Here is a 20,407-nt window from a genome sequence, read left to right on the forward strand (position 1 = left end):
TAGCCATCGACATAGTGTATATATATATATAGCTATATGAACTCAACTCCCCATACAGAAACCCATATAATCAATACATTATTTCTCGATTAAAAACTAATTTGAATCCCTTTAGTTTCGGGGGGAATTAGCAATACGTCCAACTGCTTTTAATTAAAATCTTCGGGAACCCCAACCCCCCCCCCCCGCTTCCCATCAGCTAAGCTTTCTAGTGACAGCGGAGAAATGTGTATGTGGGGTGTGGGCTGTTGCGCAGGGACATCAAAGTAGCGATTGCAGTTGCCGGCAGTTGCAGATTGATTGTCTCGGTAAATGGACCAGAGGTTGGAAAGACGGAGCAGGCACTGGAAGAAACAGGGGGTGAAGAAGACGAGGGGGGAGAAGGGCAGGAGGCTAGGAGGGCAGGAGGGTGGGTTTGTTTGATTGAGAGTAGATATGGCAGGATAACAAAAAGGATGGGGTGGTTAACGTCCAACAATATTCAAGAGTGGGAAGTTTTCCTGGTTGAATGGATTGTCAAGATTGGTTGGTGAACATGAGACTTGGTGCTGAAGGAGTAGATTAAAAGATCAGAGATAAGAGGAGCTGAGCAAACCCTAAAAGATATCCAAGGGGCCCGCAGAAAGGGCTTTCAGTGGGAAAAGAACCAAGGTTTTTTGTGAAATTATGGGAAGAGTAGGAAAGGGTGAGCAGAACACAATGAAATCATTAAGACAAAGGGAGAGAATCCTTGAGTTCATTTGTATCTCATAATGTTTGTGATACTCACACACACGCCTCTCTTCTCCAAACCACATCTCATCTTCATTTGCAACCACACAAGTCAATGAGCATCCAATGGGAATCAAACCAACAAATCTCCCATACAAAGGAAAATGAGATGAATTTCTCCCCCTTCATTTGAGCGCCTGTTTAGCCATCCCTTCTCTCCTCTGTCATAGCCCAGCATTTTTTTGTTTCCATCATTCCGGATTGTCTTTTATCATTACCCCTCCCCCTGACATGCGCACACAGATGTCATTGCTTCCTTTCTCTTCAACCTCACCAAACACCTTAAGCGCAAAAATGGGGCATATAAGGTTGAATTTATCGTTATTCCCCGCCCCGCCCCCGGTCCCCCCTCCGTTTCTCCGTTTTTGTTGAATCCGTAAATTTTCCTTTTCTTTTTCTTGAATTAAAAAGCAAAGAATATATATATATTGGGGTCACCGTTCCTGCGCGTAGTTGGCTCGGGCGACTGAACGATGGAACACGTCACACAACTAAGTTGACAAGGAACGGATTCAACCTCACGCCAACTTTGATTGTCACAAGCGGTTTGGAGTGGTGGTAAGAGGCCACTGGTAACCGGCCGCGTCACTAAATTTATATCCGAATGACGACGTGAAATCGTCTAGGACAGACGGGCCGCGAGAACCTTAAAAAGGAGGAAATCGAGTTAGCTGTCAGGCAAGACGAAAAAAGAAAGGAGGGCAAGAATGGAGAAGAGAAGGAAATGGGGGTTCTGTTGGGAGAAGCTAACCATAGGGGTACTCCATTGGCGTGATTTCCGTGTTCTCATCTAGGTAGTGCAATAGTGGAGTAAAGATTCTCCAGCTGGCATCCAATTCATCGTCTCTGACGAAGTTGGAGTGGTCCCCTTTCAGGGCGTCTAGGATCAAAGATTCATATGCCTCGGGAATCTTGAGATCTGAGAATCTTCGCCGGTAAGTGAGATCAAGCTCTGTAACGACGGTTTGCATGGAAAGACCTGGGAGTTTTGAGTTCATCTTGATGTATACGGACTCGTTGGGCTGTACGCGAATTACAAGTTCATTTCGCGGAATATCTTTAAAGATACCCGAGGTAACGTCGCGGAATTGTATGCGGATCTCCGTCTTTTGTTCGTTCAAAGCTGGAATATTAAAAAAATAATTAATATGAGAAGTATGTTCCAGCGTCTCGGACAGGAGGAGAACCAACCTTTACCCGCCTTCAGAATGAAGGGCACACCGTCCCACCTCTCATTCTTAATGTACGCCACCATTGCGCAAAATGTTGCACATCTGGAATCTTTTGGCACTGTATCGTCCTCCTTATATGCGGGTTTGCTTCCGTCGAGCGATTTTCCATATTGGCCAATGATGACGTTTTTTGGTTCGATCGCGTCAATCCCCCGCAGGACACGTACCTTCTCATCCCGAATATCTTCAGCGGAAAAGGAGATAGGCCGTTCCATTGCCAGCAGGGTTAGGACTTGAAGGAGGTCTAAAGCCAAAAAAAATTAATATATAAAAACCCACGCAAATAGAGTGGGGATTCACGCGAACTAACGGTTCTGCATAACGTCGCGGATAATGCCAAATTCATCGAAATATCCTCCCCTGCCCTCCGTACCAAATGGCTCTTTGAAAGTGATCTGATATGCGTCAGTCATTATGCGCTTCGAATGCACTGAGCGATTGAAGTAAATCGTACCTGAACATTATCGATATGATGGCGATTCCAAGTAGCCCCGAAGAATTCGTTACCAAATCGTAGAATCAGGATATTCTTCACCATCTCTTTCCCGAGGTAATGGTCGATCCGGAATATTTCCTCCTCTTTCCAGTTGGGTTCCAATGCGCGTTGTAATTCCCGTGAGCTTCCCAGATCCTTTCCAAATGGCTTCTCTACCTATTGAGCGAAGCCAATATTAGCGGTCCATCCAACACATCCATGTCAAGGAAAAAGTAGAAGGAAAACGCACGATAATCCTCGCAATTCCATTCTTGGGATAGCAGTTCTTTTTTAGGTGTTCAGAGACGGTTATGAAGACGCTGGGAGGAAGTGCCATATAGAAAACCCTATTCTGTTCTTTTTTCCCTTGCTCGAGCTCCTCCAAGTGCTTGTTTAACACAACGAACGAATCGTCCTGGTCGTACTGTCCAGAAATATACGAGCAGATATCGCAGAATCCGGTAAGCTGATCCTCAACCTCTTTCGAGGGAACCTTGATATATGACCGTACTCTCCGGATGTATTCGGCACGATCCATCTTCGTTCGCGCATATCCGATGATCTTGATATCTTTCGGGAGGAACTTATTACGATACTATAAACGGCAGTTAAATCATGGTCGTGGGTAATTCTTATATTTCAGGTCTATCCGCTTACCAGGCCAAAGAGGGCGGGGAACTACTATCTCGTCAGTATGAGCTGTGAGTCTGGCAAGTTAGAAACTCACGGTTTTCTTTTTCGCCAGGTCCCCCGATGCTCCAAGAACGACAATGACGGTGTCATCCTTCAGTTCGATCGAGCTAATGGGTCGGCAAAAAAAAAGAATTAGTAAAAACAAAGTCAGATCGGGCGCAAGTAAATATGAGCAATCAGCGAGCCAAAGGTTGACTGAAAAGATGATAGAAATAAGCATCGCCCATGGTGGGCTCTCCTTGCGAAGGTTGCAGAAGTCATGAGAGCCAATGCGTATCACCTCTTCCTCTTGTCTGATTTTGACGCTGGCTTTTGACGAGATAAGCTTTCCGGGCGGGCAAAGCCCCGCCCAGCCACAGAGATCACTTACGTAGCACCATGCCTGTCTGAAGCTTCTGTGAACGAGCTGGCCATTGTGCAATTGGGCCAGCAGGGTGGAAAGGAGCCAAGGAGGAAATTTTAGGGCGGGGGTATCTTGGGGACTTCGAGTTCAAAACTCGAAGAGAGTGTTGGAGCGTAAGACGCGGAAGAACTGGGCAGAAACGATCAAGATAAGCCGCAAGGTAGAAAATAAGCCAGATCAATATCAGGACTTGAGATGGACGAAGAACATGCGGATCCTTAAGAAGGCCGAGGGAGGAAGGAGAATGGAGTGGAAAATGGCGGAGGTGGAGGTGGGAGGAGGCGGGGAGAGATGATGCTGATTGATGACACAGCAACCTTCCAGCTCCTTGCGCAGAAATGGCCGACAGATCTGGTCCCCAAAAATGGTGAAAATACTTGATAGTGGTGGGGCGTATGGCGGGGCTGGGCATTGGGTTTAACTAGAGAGTAAGGCACATAGGTGAGTGGCTGGCTTGGGTGCGCGGGCCACTGGGGCCAGCTTAACGACAGCGCCCGTTACATCAGCCTGGGTCATCGCAATCTGAAGCGGGCGGAGGCGAACGGTGTCTCAGGGAGATTGGCTAAATCGCCACTGCCGTTGCACTGCTGCCCTCATTAACAGTCGTGATATTCTATGGTCCTTTAATTTCTGCATGCTTCTTTGTCAGCCCTGTACTATCTGGAGGGCCAATCCAGATTGAGAGTATCCAGATTGAGAGAGTATTAGTATTGGACTGCTACTTCGATTTGGAGGCAAAGCAAAATGCTAACTAGCAACAGCCCAGATTTATTTGTAACAGGGCCCATCCTGAGCGCGGAGACGCATCGCATCGCGTCCTAGCAGAAAATTAGTGGAAAAAAAATATCATGCCTCATCCCCCGGGCGCAACGTCATGTATGGCAAAATTTTTCCTCCAGGATAAACCCAAATTTTGCGCTGGTTGCTCACCCAATGTCTCCACTCCCGGACCTGGCAAGAAAAGAGGTCTCTTTCATGCAACCACCAAACTTCCTCAAAGAAACAGCTACTCTTTACCCTCCTGAGTCTTATTGCGCCATTCCCACCTTTGGCAATTACTGTACGAGTAGATAGTGTTATTACTCCAACGTTTGAAGTCAGCCCCTCTGCATACCGCAGTCTGAGGAAGCCATGTATCGCGTTTGAGTCCGCCCCGACAACACCGATATCCGCATTCGCTCATGCGATTGTGGGATAAAGTATATATTTACGTTCGTCTTTCGCATCGGGGAAATTTTCTTCGTTTCTGCCAGAGTCATCATTCTTCCTCGGCCGACATGAGCTTACAATCAATCAATTTTCGAGATAATTCAAGGCTAACGAGATATCAAATTGTTGGAGCGGGGTGACCTTTAAAAAAAAGAAAAGAAAAACTTCGCACGGCCTCCCTCATAACCCTATTGGGTCGATTCTTTTTTTATGGAGCAGGAAAAAAAAAAGACTTTGTGCCACCTTCCGCTTGCGCAGATGGAAAGCTAAAGCTTGATTCGCGAATCAACAAATAATGACCAGAAATCTTTAATCAGCTTCTGGCGCAACAGGTCCCTGCACTCCGAGTATGTAATCACAATGCATGGGCTTCCAAACGGCCAAATTAGATATTTCAGATCGAAAGTAAATAATGTATGAAGCCACTCAGGAGTCAAGGGTAGCTTTCACTACGCAGCATATTATATTTATTATCCGAGCCTTGGGACCTTCCTCTGGCTTCAATAGTTAACTAGTATCAAATGTGTTTAATATCAACTGCGGTCTTCCTCCTTCCATCCTGGTTTCAGAGAGAATCTATATCGTTTTACACACTGCTTCAAATCATCCTCGAGGCTCCATTTGAACTGAATCCTCGGCCCAGTTTAACCGGAAATCGTTGTTCTTCTGCCAGGAGACGTCTTCAGAAACGAATCATGACATATGTTGATACGTTGCCAATTGTATCAACCACCTCTTCTGTGCGCACACGGAAGAAATATATGTGGGGACTACTTTCCCAAAAGACAAGTATCCGTGCTTTGCAAATCTTAAAAGCTATGAAGAGCCACTTGCAAAAATCCTCTTGCATTAACCTACGGGAAGTGGAGGAGGCTAGCAGAAGTCAAAGATAGCATACGGTCCCATCTGGCACGGGTCACAGAACGAAAATCATATCCAAGATCTCGGATAGAGCACACTGCCCAGGAGTGTATCAGACACTCAGACGCTTCCAGTGTACTACTCCCATATCTATATCAAATCAAAACAAAGCAGCACGGATAGACTTCATGAAGCCTGCAAAGAGTATATCATAATCTGATTCTACCTCCAGGCTTTGGAATGTAAGTTATAGCCTAGAGCCCTTTTTGGTCATAAAATAGATGTGTGAGCCGAAAATAATGCTAGAGGTAGTGTGTTGAGCTCGAGTGCTGTTAGACTCAACCTTTAAAACTTCATCATGTCTGGAAGGCGTATGCCTCGTCGATGTCACGAACGTTGCTGAGGCCGGGATATACTAAGAAATTTGGGTTGACTTGATGGGTGTCCCTTGCGTCGTCTAGTTAGTTCGAGGTAGGGCCCTCTCCCGAATATGTGGCACGGAAAAGTTTCAGGAATTCCACCACAAGTTAGATACTGTATCTAGTAACAGAACGCACACAGGAAAAGCAACTATAACGAGCTGCCCGAGATTAAGTGTCTTCATGCCTTCCGAAAGCCAAAAAAAAGTTACTCAAAGTCTGCACCCACTTGCTTCTCTGCGACACGGTTTGCTCTGATTCGACACGTCGGATACACAACGCCACATATATGCGCTCGGATTCTAACGTTAGACGGGGGCAATGCACGCCCCTGCACATGGGAAACGAAATGCTGGTATAATCGTGTTTTGGGAGTCTCAGGTAATTATCGTCACTCGCTTGCTGGCCCCAGGGGAGGTTGGCCAAATGATGAATGAAGAGTTCTATCACCATGAAGCACGCAGCAAAGGCGTAACTGATCCGTTCGATGGCTGTCATACAAATTTTGGCTGTCCTTAGGTCGATGCGGGCTAGTAATGAATGACTCACAACGAGTTGATCATAACCCTTCTGCCAGTAAGTTCAAATGATAAGAGGAGTGGCTAGGAACCATCCCGGTGACCATTCACAGCCCTCAAAAGCTTCAAAACATTGTCCACTTGCACCCCGCACCGTGTACCGAGTTCCAGGGTTGAAATGCGGCATTTTAAGTAGTCTGGAAACATTGACCCTGGTCGTTCCATATGCGACGGGAGAGAACTGAGGTTTGCGATTCAAATCGAAAAAAAAAAATGGACAGGGTGAGCTTGCTGTCGGATCTTCACGAGCGGGGTTACTGGTGGACAGCCATCGGAATTAAGAAGTGCGCCCTCAACACGGCCTCGGTTAGCACCTGGGGTTTTCGGCCATCAATAGCCGATTGGCTGGCCGCGGGTAAAGTTTAGGTACCTTCAAATCTCCCTGAACTCAAGAGCAAAGGATGATGATGATGATGCCGATGAACGGTGGAGAGAAACGACATTCTGTATAGAGTAAAAAAATCCTGCGAAGCGAGCGAATCGCTTTCTCACCTCATATTTTACATGTCGATCTATACTCTCCCATCCAGCCACCGCATGGCACTCACGTGGGAGGCCACCAATAATGGTTTGCGGAACCCATCGCGTGGTTTGAAAAGGTTCTGATAAAGAAACCGAAACGCAGAAATTGACAGGCGCTTTGACCAGCATCCAGCGCGAGGATTGATCAGGATTCAGGAGTGCCGAACAAGAGCGAGCAGCTTGGAGGCTTTCTTTCATTTGGCCAATTGTGAGCAAGGAGGTGGCGGAATCCTTTCCGTACCTAAATTTTTTCGTTCCTTTCTGTTTTTCTTTCGTCATCACCAATTTGATGAAAGAGTCGGTGTGATTGCGTGAAGAAGAAAGCAGGGTTTAATAAATCTTGCCTGACACTTGGAAGCAGATGAGATTATCTGATTGATAATAAGATAGCTACCCGGGTTAAGCTTCAAGGAGGCTTGGTTCCTTTCTCGAATCATCAGGAGTATGGGGATAAGCCATGAAGTTTGAATCGTGTTGACCAACACTCTGGCTTAGCTCCTACTCGTAGGTTTTGTTAGCATCGTATTTACACTGGTGCATTCCGGAAACCGAGTTCCCGAGCACATTAGATCAATAAGCAAAAGCATCTAGAATTCTCAAGATGTCTGTCGAGGTGGGAACCCCCTTCGCCCCCAATGTGTATGTGCGACTTTTTTCGCCTCTTTGACCAAAATATTATCGACCATACCTGCGGTTAGTCTTTCGGAGTTTTTTTCATTTTCCCTTTTTTCCCGTTTTTCTTATCGTGATATATCTGACATCCCTGTTATGCCTTTAGCGGGACAGGGGTTATGTGTCATAAGTTGTTTCTCTTGATGTTCAGATATTTCTGTTGAAAAGTGTTCTTCAAAAGCCGTTGATGGCCGTGGGCTCATTAAAAAAAACGAAAAAGCAGAAAGCAGCTTTTTTGGGCTTCATATTTCCTGTTCGTTGATATTGGCATATCCACACTATCGTCATAAACATCCTGTCTATAGTTATTAGTTAATTGACAAATCTCTCTGCGCACCAATCCCTAGGATTCTTGATATTTGGTTGCCGTATATTATTTCTTGCAGAGGGAATATCGAAAGATATCTTTCCTTCCAGAGCAAATATGGGGGTTGCTGGAGAAGACTACACACCCGATAGCCCTACCACGACACAGGCAGGCCACAGCCCGATCATGGAAAAAGAGTTCGATTGTGAAAAGCCTGCAAGAATTGGAATGCTCGACACAAATGGAAGCCAGACGGGGGTCGCAAGCCTGGAGCAAGACGATACTGGATCAGACAGCCCGGCGACTCCAAGAACAGGGGGAAATGATATAACGACAGCTGTGGCAGATGATCGTCCGGCGCAAAGTGAGAAAATGACAAAGAAGCAGATAGCTGTGGTCATGTTTGCACTTTGTGTGAGTGAACTATAACCTTCCCCTTTCCTCGCATAAAGACCCCTTTTTTTGTATAGCTTGAATATAGATTGAAAATGGACATAGGCAAGCTGACGCATTTCCTGGTGTACATTAGCTCGCGTTATTCCTCGCAGCCCTTGATATGGTGAGCCATCATCTTCCCATTCTTCTAGACGTGTAGATGTTAACTTTGAAGCAGTCAATTATCGCCACGGCTCTGCCTACAATTGCTCGCCAGTTCAACACATCCGAAAGCGGCTATTCATGGATGGCTTCATCATACCTCCTCGGCAATGCTTCAGTCATTCCCCTTTGGGGAAAACTGAGTGATATCTGGGGCCGCAAGCCCATCATTGTCGTTGCAAACGTCTTGTTTTTACTTTCGAGTCTGATGTGTGCTCTGGCGCCAAATACAGCAATCCTGATTGCTGGAAGAGCCATTCAAGGAGTCGGTGGCGGCGGCCTGGTTTTGCTTGGACAGATTTGTGTGGGTGATTTGTTCAGCCAAAGGTACGTACACATGCAATATATTCTCTCATTGACGGTTTTCTCCCCTCTTTTCTACTTTCCAATCCCCTTGTTTCCCCTCATCTGGTTGTGATAAACATGAATAACCCAAGTGCTAAACTGAGAAACTTTGGCCCTCAGAGAGCGTCCAGTATATTATGCAATGTTCGGAATGACGTGGGCTATCGCAGGCTCTCTTGGCCCCGTCGTGGGAGGCCTGTTTACCGAGAAGGTGACATGGAGATGGTGTTTCTATATCAACCGTCAGTTGCTCGCTCTATCCACATTAATATTCCTTCAAGAACCTAACGCTTTGATTCCTCTACAGTCCCATTTGGCGGCCTCGCCCTCGTAACGCTTCTCATATGGCTCAAAATCGACACCCCCAAAACCTCACTGATCGCCGGCCTGAGTACAATTGACTGGCTGGGCACCATACTCATCATTGGTGGGACACTCATGTTCCTTTTCGGCCTCGAATTCGGCGGCATAACTCTGCCCTGGAATTCCCCAACAGTGATTTGCCTCCTGATTTTTGGCGCCATCACTCTGGGACTCTTCGTCATAATCGAACGTAAAGTGGCCAAGTATCCCATCCTGCCAATGGCCCTGTTCGCAGACCGGAGTAACGTCTTCACCCTGTTATTGAACTGGTCGCACGCGTCCAACTTCATCGCCGGCGCATTTTTCCTCCCTCTCTACTTCCAAACGGTCCTCGGCACGTCCCCCATCATGAGTGGCGTCTATATTCTACCCCAAGTAGTCTCTCTATCCGTCGTTTCCTTCATCGTCGGCTTTGCCATCCGCAAGACGGGCACATACGTCGAATTTATCCGATTGGGCATGTTTGTCATGACGCTGGGTACTGGCTTGTACATCGATTTCAAACCATACACATCCTGGCCAAGGCTGATTATATACCAAGCGATTGCTGGTAGTGGGACCGGCCCGAATTTCCAGGCCCCCCTCCTGGCTCTTCAGTCACGAGTTCCCCAGTCGGAAGTATCAACGGCCACCTCAACGCATTCGTTTGTCAGACAGCTCTCGACCGCCACGTCTGTTGTGCTGGGCGGGGTGGTCTATCAAAATGTCCTCAAACAATCCGCGCCAAGGATATTGGCTGCACTCGGACCAGAACTCGCTAAGCAGTTCGTTGGAAATTTTGCCGGGGTGCGAGGGGAAAGCTTAGCCGCCATAACGCAGGCACAGCGAGATGTGCTGTTGGATGTATACAACGTCGCCTTTAGCCGCGTATGGATCTTTTACGCTGCCATTGGTGCCTTAGGTTGTGTATTCAGCCTTTTCATTAAGAAGAAGGAACTTAGTCGGGACCACGAAGTTACAAAAACTGGGCTGGAAGCGCAGGAGCACGCCAGACAGGCCCGGATCATGGCGAAGCGTGAGAGAAAGGAGAAGAAGCTGCAAGAGAAGGCAGAGAATGAGAATATGAATGGGAACGGGGTAATGAAGGAGACTGTTTAGTTGGTGATATTTCTGCGCATGGATCCACGTCCTTATCTGCCCCTCGAATCGAAATGTCATCTGTGTTGTTGCTGTATATAGATTTATACCCCCCTTGAATTTTTTCTCTGTCCCTCTCCAAAGTAGAAAACGAATGTAGAGTTCCGTACTTTTAGCTGGTGTTTAATTTTTTTTCTGGGTAGATAGGTAATTCCGCCAGCTTCTTTGTTGCAACCATTTTCAAAGAAAAAGACAGATTGCGCTTCATCCTGAACTCTAGGATGTAGTCCACCCATTGCACATGAGTGTTCCTTTCAACATTTTGAGCCCATATATTTTATTAAGTACAATAGCTGGAATATGGGATGGGAAGGACGGATAGCTCAGGAGGGACTGTAAATTTATATACAGCCATATGTTTACAACACAATGAAAACGAAAAATGAGGCTGAAAATATGCATAACCGCGTTATTTTGCTTCGGGGTTCGGACATTCAGTTTTCCGAAGTTTTGATACGGAGAATGATGGAAATGGAGCAAAAGAGCCAATTGTTGGGGCCTCGAATTGAACGCAATTGCTTTCCCATTAGTTACAAAAATCCAGACTCTTCTTGTCCGGACTCATTGGGAAAATATCTAAATTTATCATTTTAAGGTTTTAATGAGGTTTGTATACATGTATATGTATGCACGTCTCTTTAGGTACCTTTCTGCCTCTCCCGTTTACGCCCCTTTCTAAATATAGGAAATTCCATTCAATCATGGGTATGATATATAAAAGAACCCAAAAACATGTATAAAAATCCAAGAATTTGTATCGCCGGAAGAATCAAGTCACACTTCACAACGTAATGTAAAAGATCCAGTTATTAGGCATGTAGATAATCACCATAGATGCACTTAGTCTATGCATTAGTTCAAATTCAACCATGAGGTCTCACTCTCGAAGGCGTAAACATTCTACATCGTCGCAAAGAGCCACGTTAGTATTCAGTAAAATAACAGGAAGTCCGGGGAGGGACTGTGTGAAGTCCAGTCGCAATCGCAAAACAAAAAGGGAGTATAAAAACTAACCGGTCAAAAACTCCTCAAAACCCAGCGTAATATACCCATCCCTATCATCGTCATACCGTTTAAACACATCCGTCATGCGCTTGAGGGTAATGCAGGCTTGCACAAACACATCAAAGCTCATCCCGTCTTTCTGCCCGGGCATGGGTTTCCCTTTAACTCTCCCTCGACTCTCAAAAGTCGAAAATATCATCCCTACAAACGGTGGGCTAAGCGTATATCCAAACGCAATCAGAGCTTTGCTAAACTCCTGCAAGCTAATCCGGCCGCTATGGTCCTCATCGAAGCGCTCAAATAGCTCTCTCCAGGCTGCCAGGAAGCGCCACAAGGCAACGAACTCGTCGAACCCAACGCTACCAGACCCGTCTTTGTCAAACATGCGGACCATCATCTTTACCGTGTACGCGTCGAAAGAGGTATAGTCTGCATTTACTAAGGCGGATCCCAGTTCTGTTTCTGACAGGGCGCCTGAGTTGGATGCATTGGCGGCACGGAAGAGGGGGAATAGTTCGTTTGGGTCGTCAGATTGGGGTATGCCAGGCCCCAAAGGTTGGGGACTCCGTGGCGGGCCGTAGGTGGGGGGAGGACGGTTCTGAGCTGGGTGAGCGGGAGGAGGCCCGAAGCCATAGTTTTGAGGAGGTGGGGAGTGGAGCCGACCAGTCATGTTGGGAACAGGGGCGCCTCTTCGATGAGGCCCTGCAACAGCTTGTACTGCTCCAGGGGGGACGACTCCGGGGCCCCCACCACTACCTGCACGTGCGTAGCTATGTTGTGCTGGTATTTGTGAATGGTGTTCTGGATTCGGTGAAGGGGAGACGCGGCGCTGATGAGGTTGTGGGCCATTTTTTGGGGGCGGGAGCGGGGCGCGCTCTCGGTTTGGATCCTGTAGAGCGGCTCTTGCGCTTAAAATTTGTGCTGCCTAGTAAAAAAAACATGTAGGTTAACGGCTAATTCAACGGACAAAGAAGTCACCGGCAAACGTGGAATTGGAGAACCTTTCCCTGACCAGGAGACATCTGTCAACGTACCTGCTCTGGCTCCGCATGCCTGTAGGTGGATCGCTGGTAATTAGTGTATGACCTCCATGACAGGGGAGCGGAGAAGGAGTGTAAAACTTGAGAACGTACGCCGGGAGTGCATCAGGATTATATGCGCCTTTGTATGCCATAGTGGTGTGTATGTGATGTGGCCCTGAGCTGATAACCGGGAATACGAGTTGAACCTTCAAATGCTACCAACTGTGTGACGCTCGCGATATTAATAACAAAAGAAGAACAAAATCTGTGGAGGCAGATAGTTTATCCTGCAATCTCTCATAACAAATGGTGTGAAGTGGGAAAAAATGAAAGCCTGACGACGGGGATATGACGAGTTGGTGAATCTGTCAAACTCACGCCTGAACCCCTTGCCGGTGCCAAGGCGTTTTTTTTTGGTTTCCTTGATTGAATCAAGCGCAATACGAAGCCGGCTGAAATCTCGTTTCTTTCAAAACATCACTGGTTGCAAGGCGATCTTGGCTACCGATGTGGTTTGGGTTTTGCCAGAAATTGGCGCGAAAAATATCTCGATGTCTGGAGCCTCATTGCTTGGAACAAGGCGGGGAACACTGCGGTTGGGCGTCGCTTGGTCGGAAGGACGGGGCTTTACCTAAGCCCCTCAGCCCTAAGCCCTAAAGACGTTTGAATGCGAGATTTGAAGTTGAAGACATGAAATGACTGGGGAACAAGAAACAGCCTTGGAACTGAAGTTAGTTCCCAGTGTTATTGGTTTCTTGCTTAAAGAGAGGCTCAATATGGAGCGGCATTTGTGGTGGACGTTGACGGGCCGTGGTCAGTGATGGCTGAATCTCCGGGAGCTCCATACAGCGATGAGTCGATGACATGCGATAATTCTTCCTTGTTTGCCCAGTGCATGTGTCAGTTTCATCAATGCTTACCAAGGCAGTTTGTTGGCTCATTTTGTCGCAGGAGGAATAGAGAAGTGCATTATTGCTCAGATTAGTGATATATAAGACGCACTTTGGTCTGGATTTAGCGTGCAAAAGCTGCAAACATCTCGCCATTGTTGCATATCTGTTGATATAACCTCCTAAACCATCGCCATACAAATGGGTATATAGTGCCCTCAACATTACACTCCATTTTATCGGCGGCACTTTTTCTAGCTACTATTTTGCATTTCAGTGAGCACACACAGGTGGTGAAGATATCACCAGAGCGAGTCTAACCACCTCATAATGCCACATTCTGCCATACCCGCCCCTAGCTCCTGGAAGAGCCATTTCCCCAACGGGGATTTATGGGTTTTCGGCTACGGGTTTGTGCATTCTTTTCTCAATGTGGCATATTGCTGCAGTCCCAAATTGTGTTCATATTCCTCTGATCTCTCCTATTTCTTTTTCTTTTTCTTTTTCTTTTTTTTTTTTTTTTTCATTTGATTTGTTTTGGGTTACTTGGTTGCATTGCATCAAAGCTTGGACTTCTGATCACTAGTAATTGTTAGGAGTTTGATATGGAAACCGCCTCCACATTATGGTATGTTAAATATGCTTGCTATGTATCATGACGAATGGCAGAGGAATCTATGCTTTTGGATATGAAGTCTACTTTAACATAGCCTTGTTTGTGAGGATATCTTCCGTTGCTGATAATTCGGCCACGGGAGATGTCCATATTTTGCATCCCGAACTATAACCATGACTGGTGACCTCTACTAACAGTTTGCCTAGATCAACGTGTGCTCGGTTACATAGAAGGCTATGTTCGACGGTTCTGGCAGGTATGTGCTCTTTGTCTACTTGGAAAATTGGCAGCCACATGGTATATGCAGTATACCATTATTCGGTTCTCCTATGGGATAGGCAAGAGAGCCCAAACTGATATTGCTCTTTTGTGATATTTTTACTGTTCAAAGGCAAGGTATGGCTACATATATGTTTCTATTCGGCGAACTTAATGAAAACCTTGATATCCAATACCTCGCTCCCCTGATATGAAAAATCTTCTTAGAGATCGGGAGTCCGTATCGCTAATTTCGATCTTTTTTTTTTATCTTGAAAACAGTGGAGATCACAGGGGAACCCCAGAATCACCCGGGAGGGTTGTCACTGTAATCGAACAATCATTCTGGGAAACGCTCTCAGATCCGGTTAGGGCTCTTTAAAAACTCCCCGTCCCTTATCAAGCGAATCTTATAATATATGCCCGCTTCTAACAATAACGACAGCAACGTGACCATAAACCAACCAACTCCAAACCCTCCACAGTTTGGGGCGCAGCTTATCACATCCCCGCCTCCCACGCAGAGGAAGTCCATGCCTACCTGGACGATAGAGAAGTAGACGGCTACACAGTCCACTTCACCCCCTTCTACGCTGCACCATCCGCCACTACCACCACTAACGACAACAGCAGTTCTACTGCTAACAATGACACATCTCAAACACCCCCCATAACTTGCATGGTCTACATCGGTCTTCCCACAAACACACAATTTCTCCGCAACCCCGCAGACCGTGACCCTGACAACATCGCGCGCGTCATCAGCCAGAGCTGCGGCCAGAGCGGCGAGAATCGTGAGTATTTGTACTTATTAGAGAAAGCGCTGGAAGGCCCTGAGTTTTCTAGGGGAGTGAACGGGAATGGGGATGGGATTGGGATTGGAGGTGTTGCAGATAGCCATGTAGCTGATTTGGCGAGGAGGGTGAGAGCTATTGAGGGGAAGGACGTTAGTGAAGTGGATCGAAAGAGAAGTGAGATTGTGTTGGAGCATTTGCCTGGGCCGGAGCTGGGGAGGGAGGAGAGGCCGGTGCGGATGGAGGAGTTTGAGGGTGGGGATGTGGATTGTTCATAGGGAGGAAATGTTTGAGTTTGAGTTGTTGCACATGTTTTATTTCTAAAGGAATTCGTGTTTGGTCAAGTATAGAATTAGATCCTCTAGATAATGTGGAAATCTGTGTCGTGCGTTTTAGCTTTGGTTGTTGTGGTGGAGAGGTGAGGTGGTATAAAGAATGCCCCGTGGTAGATATACTGTGGGCAAACAAGACTCTTGCACTTTTCATCCTTCGAATCCTATCTCTGATCATCTGAGCAATTCTCTCATCTTCTTTGTCAGACCCCAACGGTATATCCTCGCGGTGGGCGTCCTGCACAAGCATACTTTCATACGTAACCGAGGGGTTTATACTTACGTTCATCCAATATCGGCGGTGTGCGATGCCCATAAAAAAAGTATAACACCATATGGTGGACACAGGGATTTATGGGACTGGAAAGGCGAAAAGAAAAAATGTAAAGCAGGAAACAGGACAAGGCTAAAGATTTGCCAGTCCCTTGGTCGGCGTGGAAATCATCGATACCTCGCATAAACTAACATTTTAAAAGAAAAGAGAAGGCTAGCTAGCATTTTATAGAGGACAGGATAGGACAGCGACAGGAACAGGGCAGGGAAAAAATAGAACACAGGCATGTTTCTTTCCTAAGACCGTTCAATTTTTTCTTTTCTTTCTCTTTTGTTCTTTCTTACATTCTTTTTTTCCACGGGGATCAAAATTTCGACAGTTTCGATTCCACTTTCATCTCTTACAGCAAAAGGGAAAAGGGGAAAACAATGTAGCAGAAAAAAAGAAAAGGATACCAAATTCAACGCAATGGGAATAAAGCAAAAGGCAGTTCGTGTGTTCTCAGGAGGCATAATCAGTCAAGTAGATGAAGGTAAAGATTTGACCGTGGAACGCGTCGTGCTGTGTTTAATTATTAAGATCGGAAAGAGTGGAAGCAAGGGTTTCGGAGAGTTAGGATGGAAGAAAATATAGAGATGGAAACGGCAAAGGATCAGCTAGTCAGTCGTTGAGGAGGGAAAAGGCAAAAAAAAAAAAGGGCGGGGGGGGGGGTAGGTGAGGGAATGGTTGCTCATGGGTGTATGCAACTGACAAAACGCACGAGACGGCAATAGCGAGACGGGAAAAGACAAAAAAGGCACTTAGTCAATCCTTCGAAAATATGAAATCCACCAGAGACCGATGGTTGTCATTACACTTCGGAAACATAACAAGCCAGGAGCTGCAAAACGAGTCTGGGCGATTTTAATAGTAACTACAACACAAATGGGAATCGGGATAGATTGGAAGGTAGAAGTCGTGTATCGCCGGTAAAGAGTACAAGAAAATGCAAAGGGAAAAAACATTTCGATGCCAATTACATGGTATAGAGCGGGATGAAGGAGCCTAGAGAAATAATTAAATAGAAGAATAACGAATCGAGGGGGACAAGTTCCATAATATCCCGGCTTTCTTTTAATCGTTTTGATCGTGGCTCATTGATTGCTGTCTCATGTTCTCGTACGTCTTTTATCGTCGACATCTTAAAGAAATTGATGTGCAGGGATTTAGTGTGCGGGTGAGGTGCATCGCGGGGTAAAAGTGGTTTGTTTGACATTAACTCGAGAAAAGATTGCTGTCTCCGAATGCGTGCGCTTGATCGTCGATATCTATGCCCCAGCACCTCCCTGACCATGGGAGCTGCCATAAGATTGTTGTTGATGGCTACCCCAGCCTGGAACGGAACAATCAGTATGTAGAGATTGAGTGAGAGGATAATATAAATAAACGGGAGGAAGTAGAAGAAATTTCAATTTAGGTGATAAGCTTACCACCGCCTCCGCCACCTTGGCGATCGCCATACCCTCCACCTATGTTGGTTTTTGCGTTAGAAATTTATCAAAAGATATTGTAAAAATCTTAAGGGAAAAAGCTAGTAACTATTTACCATAGCCGCTACCGCCGCGGTAACCGCCTCCACCGCCGCCCTCGAAACGGTTATACCCGTTGCCACGCCCATGGTAGCCACCTTCGTTGCGGGGAGCAGAGGAACGATCAGAGGCTTTGTCGACCCGGATGACACGGCCATCGAACCTGGTCGGGTCAATCTCAACGATGTTCATCGGTAACGAAGAAAGTAAACGCCGGGATTATATCCCCGACGTTTCCAGAATGGCTCCAACGTACTCCTGGTTGCTCATTGCGTTCATTGCGGCGTCTGCCTCCGCGTCGCTTGCAAAGCGGACGAAACCGAATCCACGACTGCGGTTGGTGTCACGGTCCTTGACAACAATCTACAGCGGGTAAGCAAAAATTCAATAACCAGCTGGACAACAAGAAAAAGAAATAGGAAAAGGGATAGGAAAATTCGGGAATAAACTGACAGCTTCCTCGATGGTGCCATACTTTTCAAACCCTGCACGCAGGGTGTCGTCGGTCGTATGCCACGCAAGGCCGCTGCATCGCCGAATGCTGTGTTAGTTACATCCTCGCTAGTTAAATGAGCAAAAAAAAAAAAAAAAAAAAACTGTAGATTAACGGACCCAATAAAAAGCTTGGACATTTCGGCGTCTAAATCAAAATTTGGACCTCTGCTGGTGTAGTTTTCTTGATATTTGTGGGGTCTAGTAGGCGACACAAGATGGTCCAAGGTCAGCGGGTTATTAGTAGAAGTTAAACAAGGACATTTCAGTAAAACTTAAGAAACAGCGGGGAAAAAGTATAAGATAACTGAGAAAAGAGGGAAAGCCAATGGAGTAGGGAATGAAAAAGAAGCGCAGAGAATATGGTATCCCCGAACGCCTTATATGCCAGGGTTAGGCATGCACCCTGAAAGTAACTGGCGGGGTTACAAACGGAAGTCGTGGGTGAAGAGAAAAGAGTGGAGTTTGAACACACTTATACACTACCCACCCTAAAGGGGCAACAACAGATGTCAATAAAAATTAAGGATATGGATACGGTGATTGAAGAGAATAAACAACTCAGTATAATTATAGGAACAGCTGGGGGGAAAGCATGGTAGGAGTGTAGCAAATTAGACAGGTGGTACACTAGGGGATCACAAAGATCACAAAGGGATCACAAGGAGTGCTAGGTTGTCGAAGATAAGAGAAAAGGAGGGGGAAAAAAGCAAAGATATGACTAAAGGAAATAGAGGGCTCCAACGTTTGACTTAGACTAGAAGCCGATCAGATCGCAACAGAAAGTCGAGACCGTGGCGATAGGATGGAGTCGGTGATGAAGGGGAAATGGGGAGAGGTTGGGAAGCGAAAGAAACGGGATAAAAAGGGTTCCAGACTCAGGCTGTGAAGACCTGGAGGGAAAAGATGGAGAATGGAGGGAGGATGCTGGTGCTGGTGCTGGTGCTGGTGCTGATGACAGAGGATGGAGGATGAGAAAAAGAAGGGAAAAAGGTCGGAGGGGAAAGACTGAGAGGAAGATAGGAGGGGGAGGAGGCTCAAAGGACAGCGCCAGTCAGCAAGAGGGCAGATGAATCCAACAACACTTCCACTCACTCAACTCACTCTGCCCACTTTCTGCGTGAGATGCTATTCTGAGCTATTATTGCCGCTCCATTATATTGTGATTATTATTTTTATTATCCCTCCAATCCCCTAGCCATCTGTGCGATGCGGACAACAAGCGAAAATATTCTTCCGGACGTCCTTCCTCCGAGAAAAATTGAGACAACCAACGACGGAAGCATAAACTGTCCGTGCCGTCCATAACTATAAACTCGCGGAGATACAAACCCGGAAAAAAACTTTCTGTAGATATCTGCGCATCTAGTGGGCGGCCAAAGATAGCCAATAGCGGGTGTGTGGAATAGATATCTCAATTCAACCAATTCTCTTGTGGTATAAGGCTAACCAAGGAGGTAGCTTGGAGATTCGATGTGATGGAGATGTTCATTCGCAACAGTGGTTGGTCACCAAGGCACTAAAAGGAGCTGCGTATGCATTTTCAGGGCCTGACTTTGGTTCCCGTCGTTCGAGTTGAAACTGCATTATTCGTTCCCTGTGGGAAGCTTGAAAGCGGGGAATTCCAAAATTAGTGTGATGCAAGACCAGTGCCATCGTATGCCCAAGGCGTGCTCGCAGCCAAGCCTGCACATTGAATTGGTTGGACTTGGGGCAGTTTAAAAGACTGCAATTTGGTCAGGGACAACCCTGAGTAAGAAGTGGACTGCGCCTTTGCCCCACGGAAAAATTGTTCTACCACCAAAGCAGCGCCGGATCCATGGATTGGACAACCGCCAGCTCCACGAATAAGAATGGCACAGAACTGAGCTACTCCCCAGAACCCCACTTGGATTGCCCGCACATTAGTCATTTGGCAACCATCGGCTGTGGTCAAAATGGTCTAGGCGCATGATTTAGCTGGAGTGCAAGCTTGGTGTCAGCTGTACCACCCCCTTCTTTAAAAAGTCACTGGCTGCAAGAAACCACTCCGGGGAACTCTTTCTTGGAAATGCTCTGTCCATATCCGTCAAAACCATCCTTCACCCTTCCTTGGGAAGGAAAGGGCACATTGCAAGAGAATCCCGCCAAGTTCACTGGAGCCACATTAGCCGGACGTTGATCGATAATTTTAAGTAATTAATTTGCAGTCGCAGATAAAGCAGTGGCAGGAGCCATTCCCCGCTTGCTTCTGTCATTCGTTGTCCAAAAGAACTTTCCATTTGGGATCCTCCGCATATGCAGCACGTACCATTTCTTGTTAGCCCTGGGGTATGCTTCACGTGCAATCGTTTTGGAAAGGGTTTCATACCACTATCTTTGATTTGCCCTGACGCTGGTGGTTGCACGTCGTATGTATGTACTGTACATGCAGCTTTCCAAATTTTTCCAGGCTATATCTCAGGATGCCTGTCGGGGCGGATCCCCAACCACGTAACCTTGAAGGTCCATTGTTTTGTTAGCAGAATCCCGAACCTAGGATCTCTGGATCTGAGTTGCATGATGACCTTGCCAATGGGAGGAATTATGCTGC

The 20,407-nt window shown here is 46.5% G+C and overlaps 7 protein-coding genes across 7 annotated transcripts; 3 read left to right on the plus strand and 4 right to left on the minus strand.

The window, feature by feature from the left end:
* Positions 1–1,307: 1,307 nt before the first annotated feature.
* On the minus strand, positions 1,308–3,585 carry HCBG_00217 (glucose-6-phosphate 1-dehydrogenase; the record flags this gene model as incomplete). Its single annotated transcript, XM_045427267.1, has 9 exons — positions 1,308–1,417; positions 1,523–1,894; positions 1,963–2,247; positions 2,314–2,398; positions 2,458–2,655; positions 2,729–3,073; positions 3,136–3,156; positions 3,206–3,278; positions 3,542–3,585. The coding sequence occupies 9 exons, from the start codon at positions 3,583–3,585 to the stop codon at positions 1,308–1,310; spliced, it is 1,533 nt and encodes a 510-aa protein (XP_045291242.1).
* Positions 3,586–8,259: 4,674 nt separating this feature from the next.
* HCBG_00218 (vacuolar basic amino acid transporter 2) lies at positions 8,260–10,545 on the plus strand (the record flags this gene model as incomplete). Its single annotated transcript, XM_045427268.1, has 4 exons — positions 8,260–8,556; positions 8,756–9,066; positions 9,205–9,326; positions 9,392–10,545. 4 exons carry the CDS (start codon positions 8,260–8,262, stop codon positions 10,543–10,545), a joined length of 1,884 nt encoding a protein of 627 aa, XP_045291243.1.
* A 596-nt stretch (positions 10,546–11,141) lies between these two features.
* Positions 11,142–13,081, minus strand: HCBG_00219 (EF hand domain-containing protein; the record flags this gene model as incomplete). The annotated part of the gene is given in 5 exon segments (XM_045427269.1): positions 11,142–11,484; positions 11,599–12,514; positions 12,624–12,642; positions 12,723–12,780; positions 12,797–13,081. The coding sequence occupies 4 exon segments, from the start codon at positions 12,761–12,763 to the stop codon at positions 11,462–11,464; spliced, it is 999 nt and encodes a 332-aa protein (XP_045291244.1).
* Positions 13,082–13,831: 750 nt separating this feature from the next.
* Positions 13,832–15,653, plus strand: HCBG_00220 (gamma-glutamylcyclotransferase; the record flags this gene model as incomplete). The annotated part of the gene is made up of 4 exons (XM_045427270.1): positions 13,832–13,911; positions 14,098–14,129; positions 14,324–14,373; positions 14,821–15,653. 4 exons carry the CDS (start codon positions 13,832–13,834, stop codon positions 15,445–15,447), a joined length of 789 nt encoding a protein of 262 aa, XP_045291245.1.
* Positions 15,654–16,243: 590 nt separating this feature from the next.
* On the plus strand, positions 16,244–16,579 carry HCBG_00221 (uncharacterized protein; the record flags this gene model as incomplete). Its single annotated transcript, XM_045427271.1, has 2 exons — positions 16,244–16,386; positions 16,549–16,579. 2 exons carry the CDS (start codon positions 16,244–16,246, stop codon positions 16,577–16,579), a joined length of 174 nt encoding a protein of 57 aa, XP_045291246.1.
* Positions 16,580–17,082: 503 nt separating this feature from the next.
* Positions 17,083–17,975, minus strand: HCBG_00222 (uncharacterized protein; the record flags this gene model as incomplete). Its single annotated transcript, XM_045427272.1, has 5 exons — positions 17,083–17,147; positions 17,361–17,506; positions 17,600–17,706; positions 17,797–17,869; positions 17,956–17,975. The coding sequence occupies 5 exons, from the start codon at positions 17,973–17,975 to the stop codon at positions 17,083–17,085; spliced, it is 411 nt and encodes a 136-aa protein (XP_045291247.1).
* A 1,490-nt stretch (positions 17,976–19,465) lies between these two features.
* Positions 19,466–20,375, minus strand: HCBG_00223 (uncharacterized protein; the record flags this gene model as incomplete). The annotated part of the gene is made up of 3 exons (XM_045427273.1): positions 19,466–19,777; positions 20,243–20,312; positions 20,350–20,375. The coding sequence occupies 3 exons, from the start codon at positions 20,373–20,375 to the stop codon at positions 19,466–19,468; spliced, it is 408 nt and encodes a 135-aa protein (XP_045291248.1).
* Between the last annotated feature and the right edge of the window lie 32 nt (positions 20,376–20,407).

Source organism: Histoplasma capsulatum, assembly GCF_000150115.1.
Source record: "Histoplasma capsulatum G186AR genomic scaffold supercont2.1, whole genome shotgun sequence".
NCBI classification, from domain to species: Eukaryota; Fungi; Ascomycota; class Eurotiomycetes; order Onygenales; family Ajellomycetaceae; genus Histoplasma; species Histoplasma capsulatum.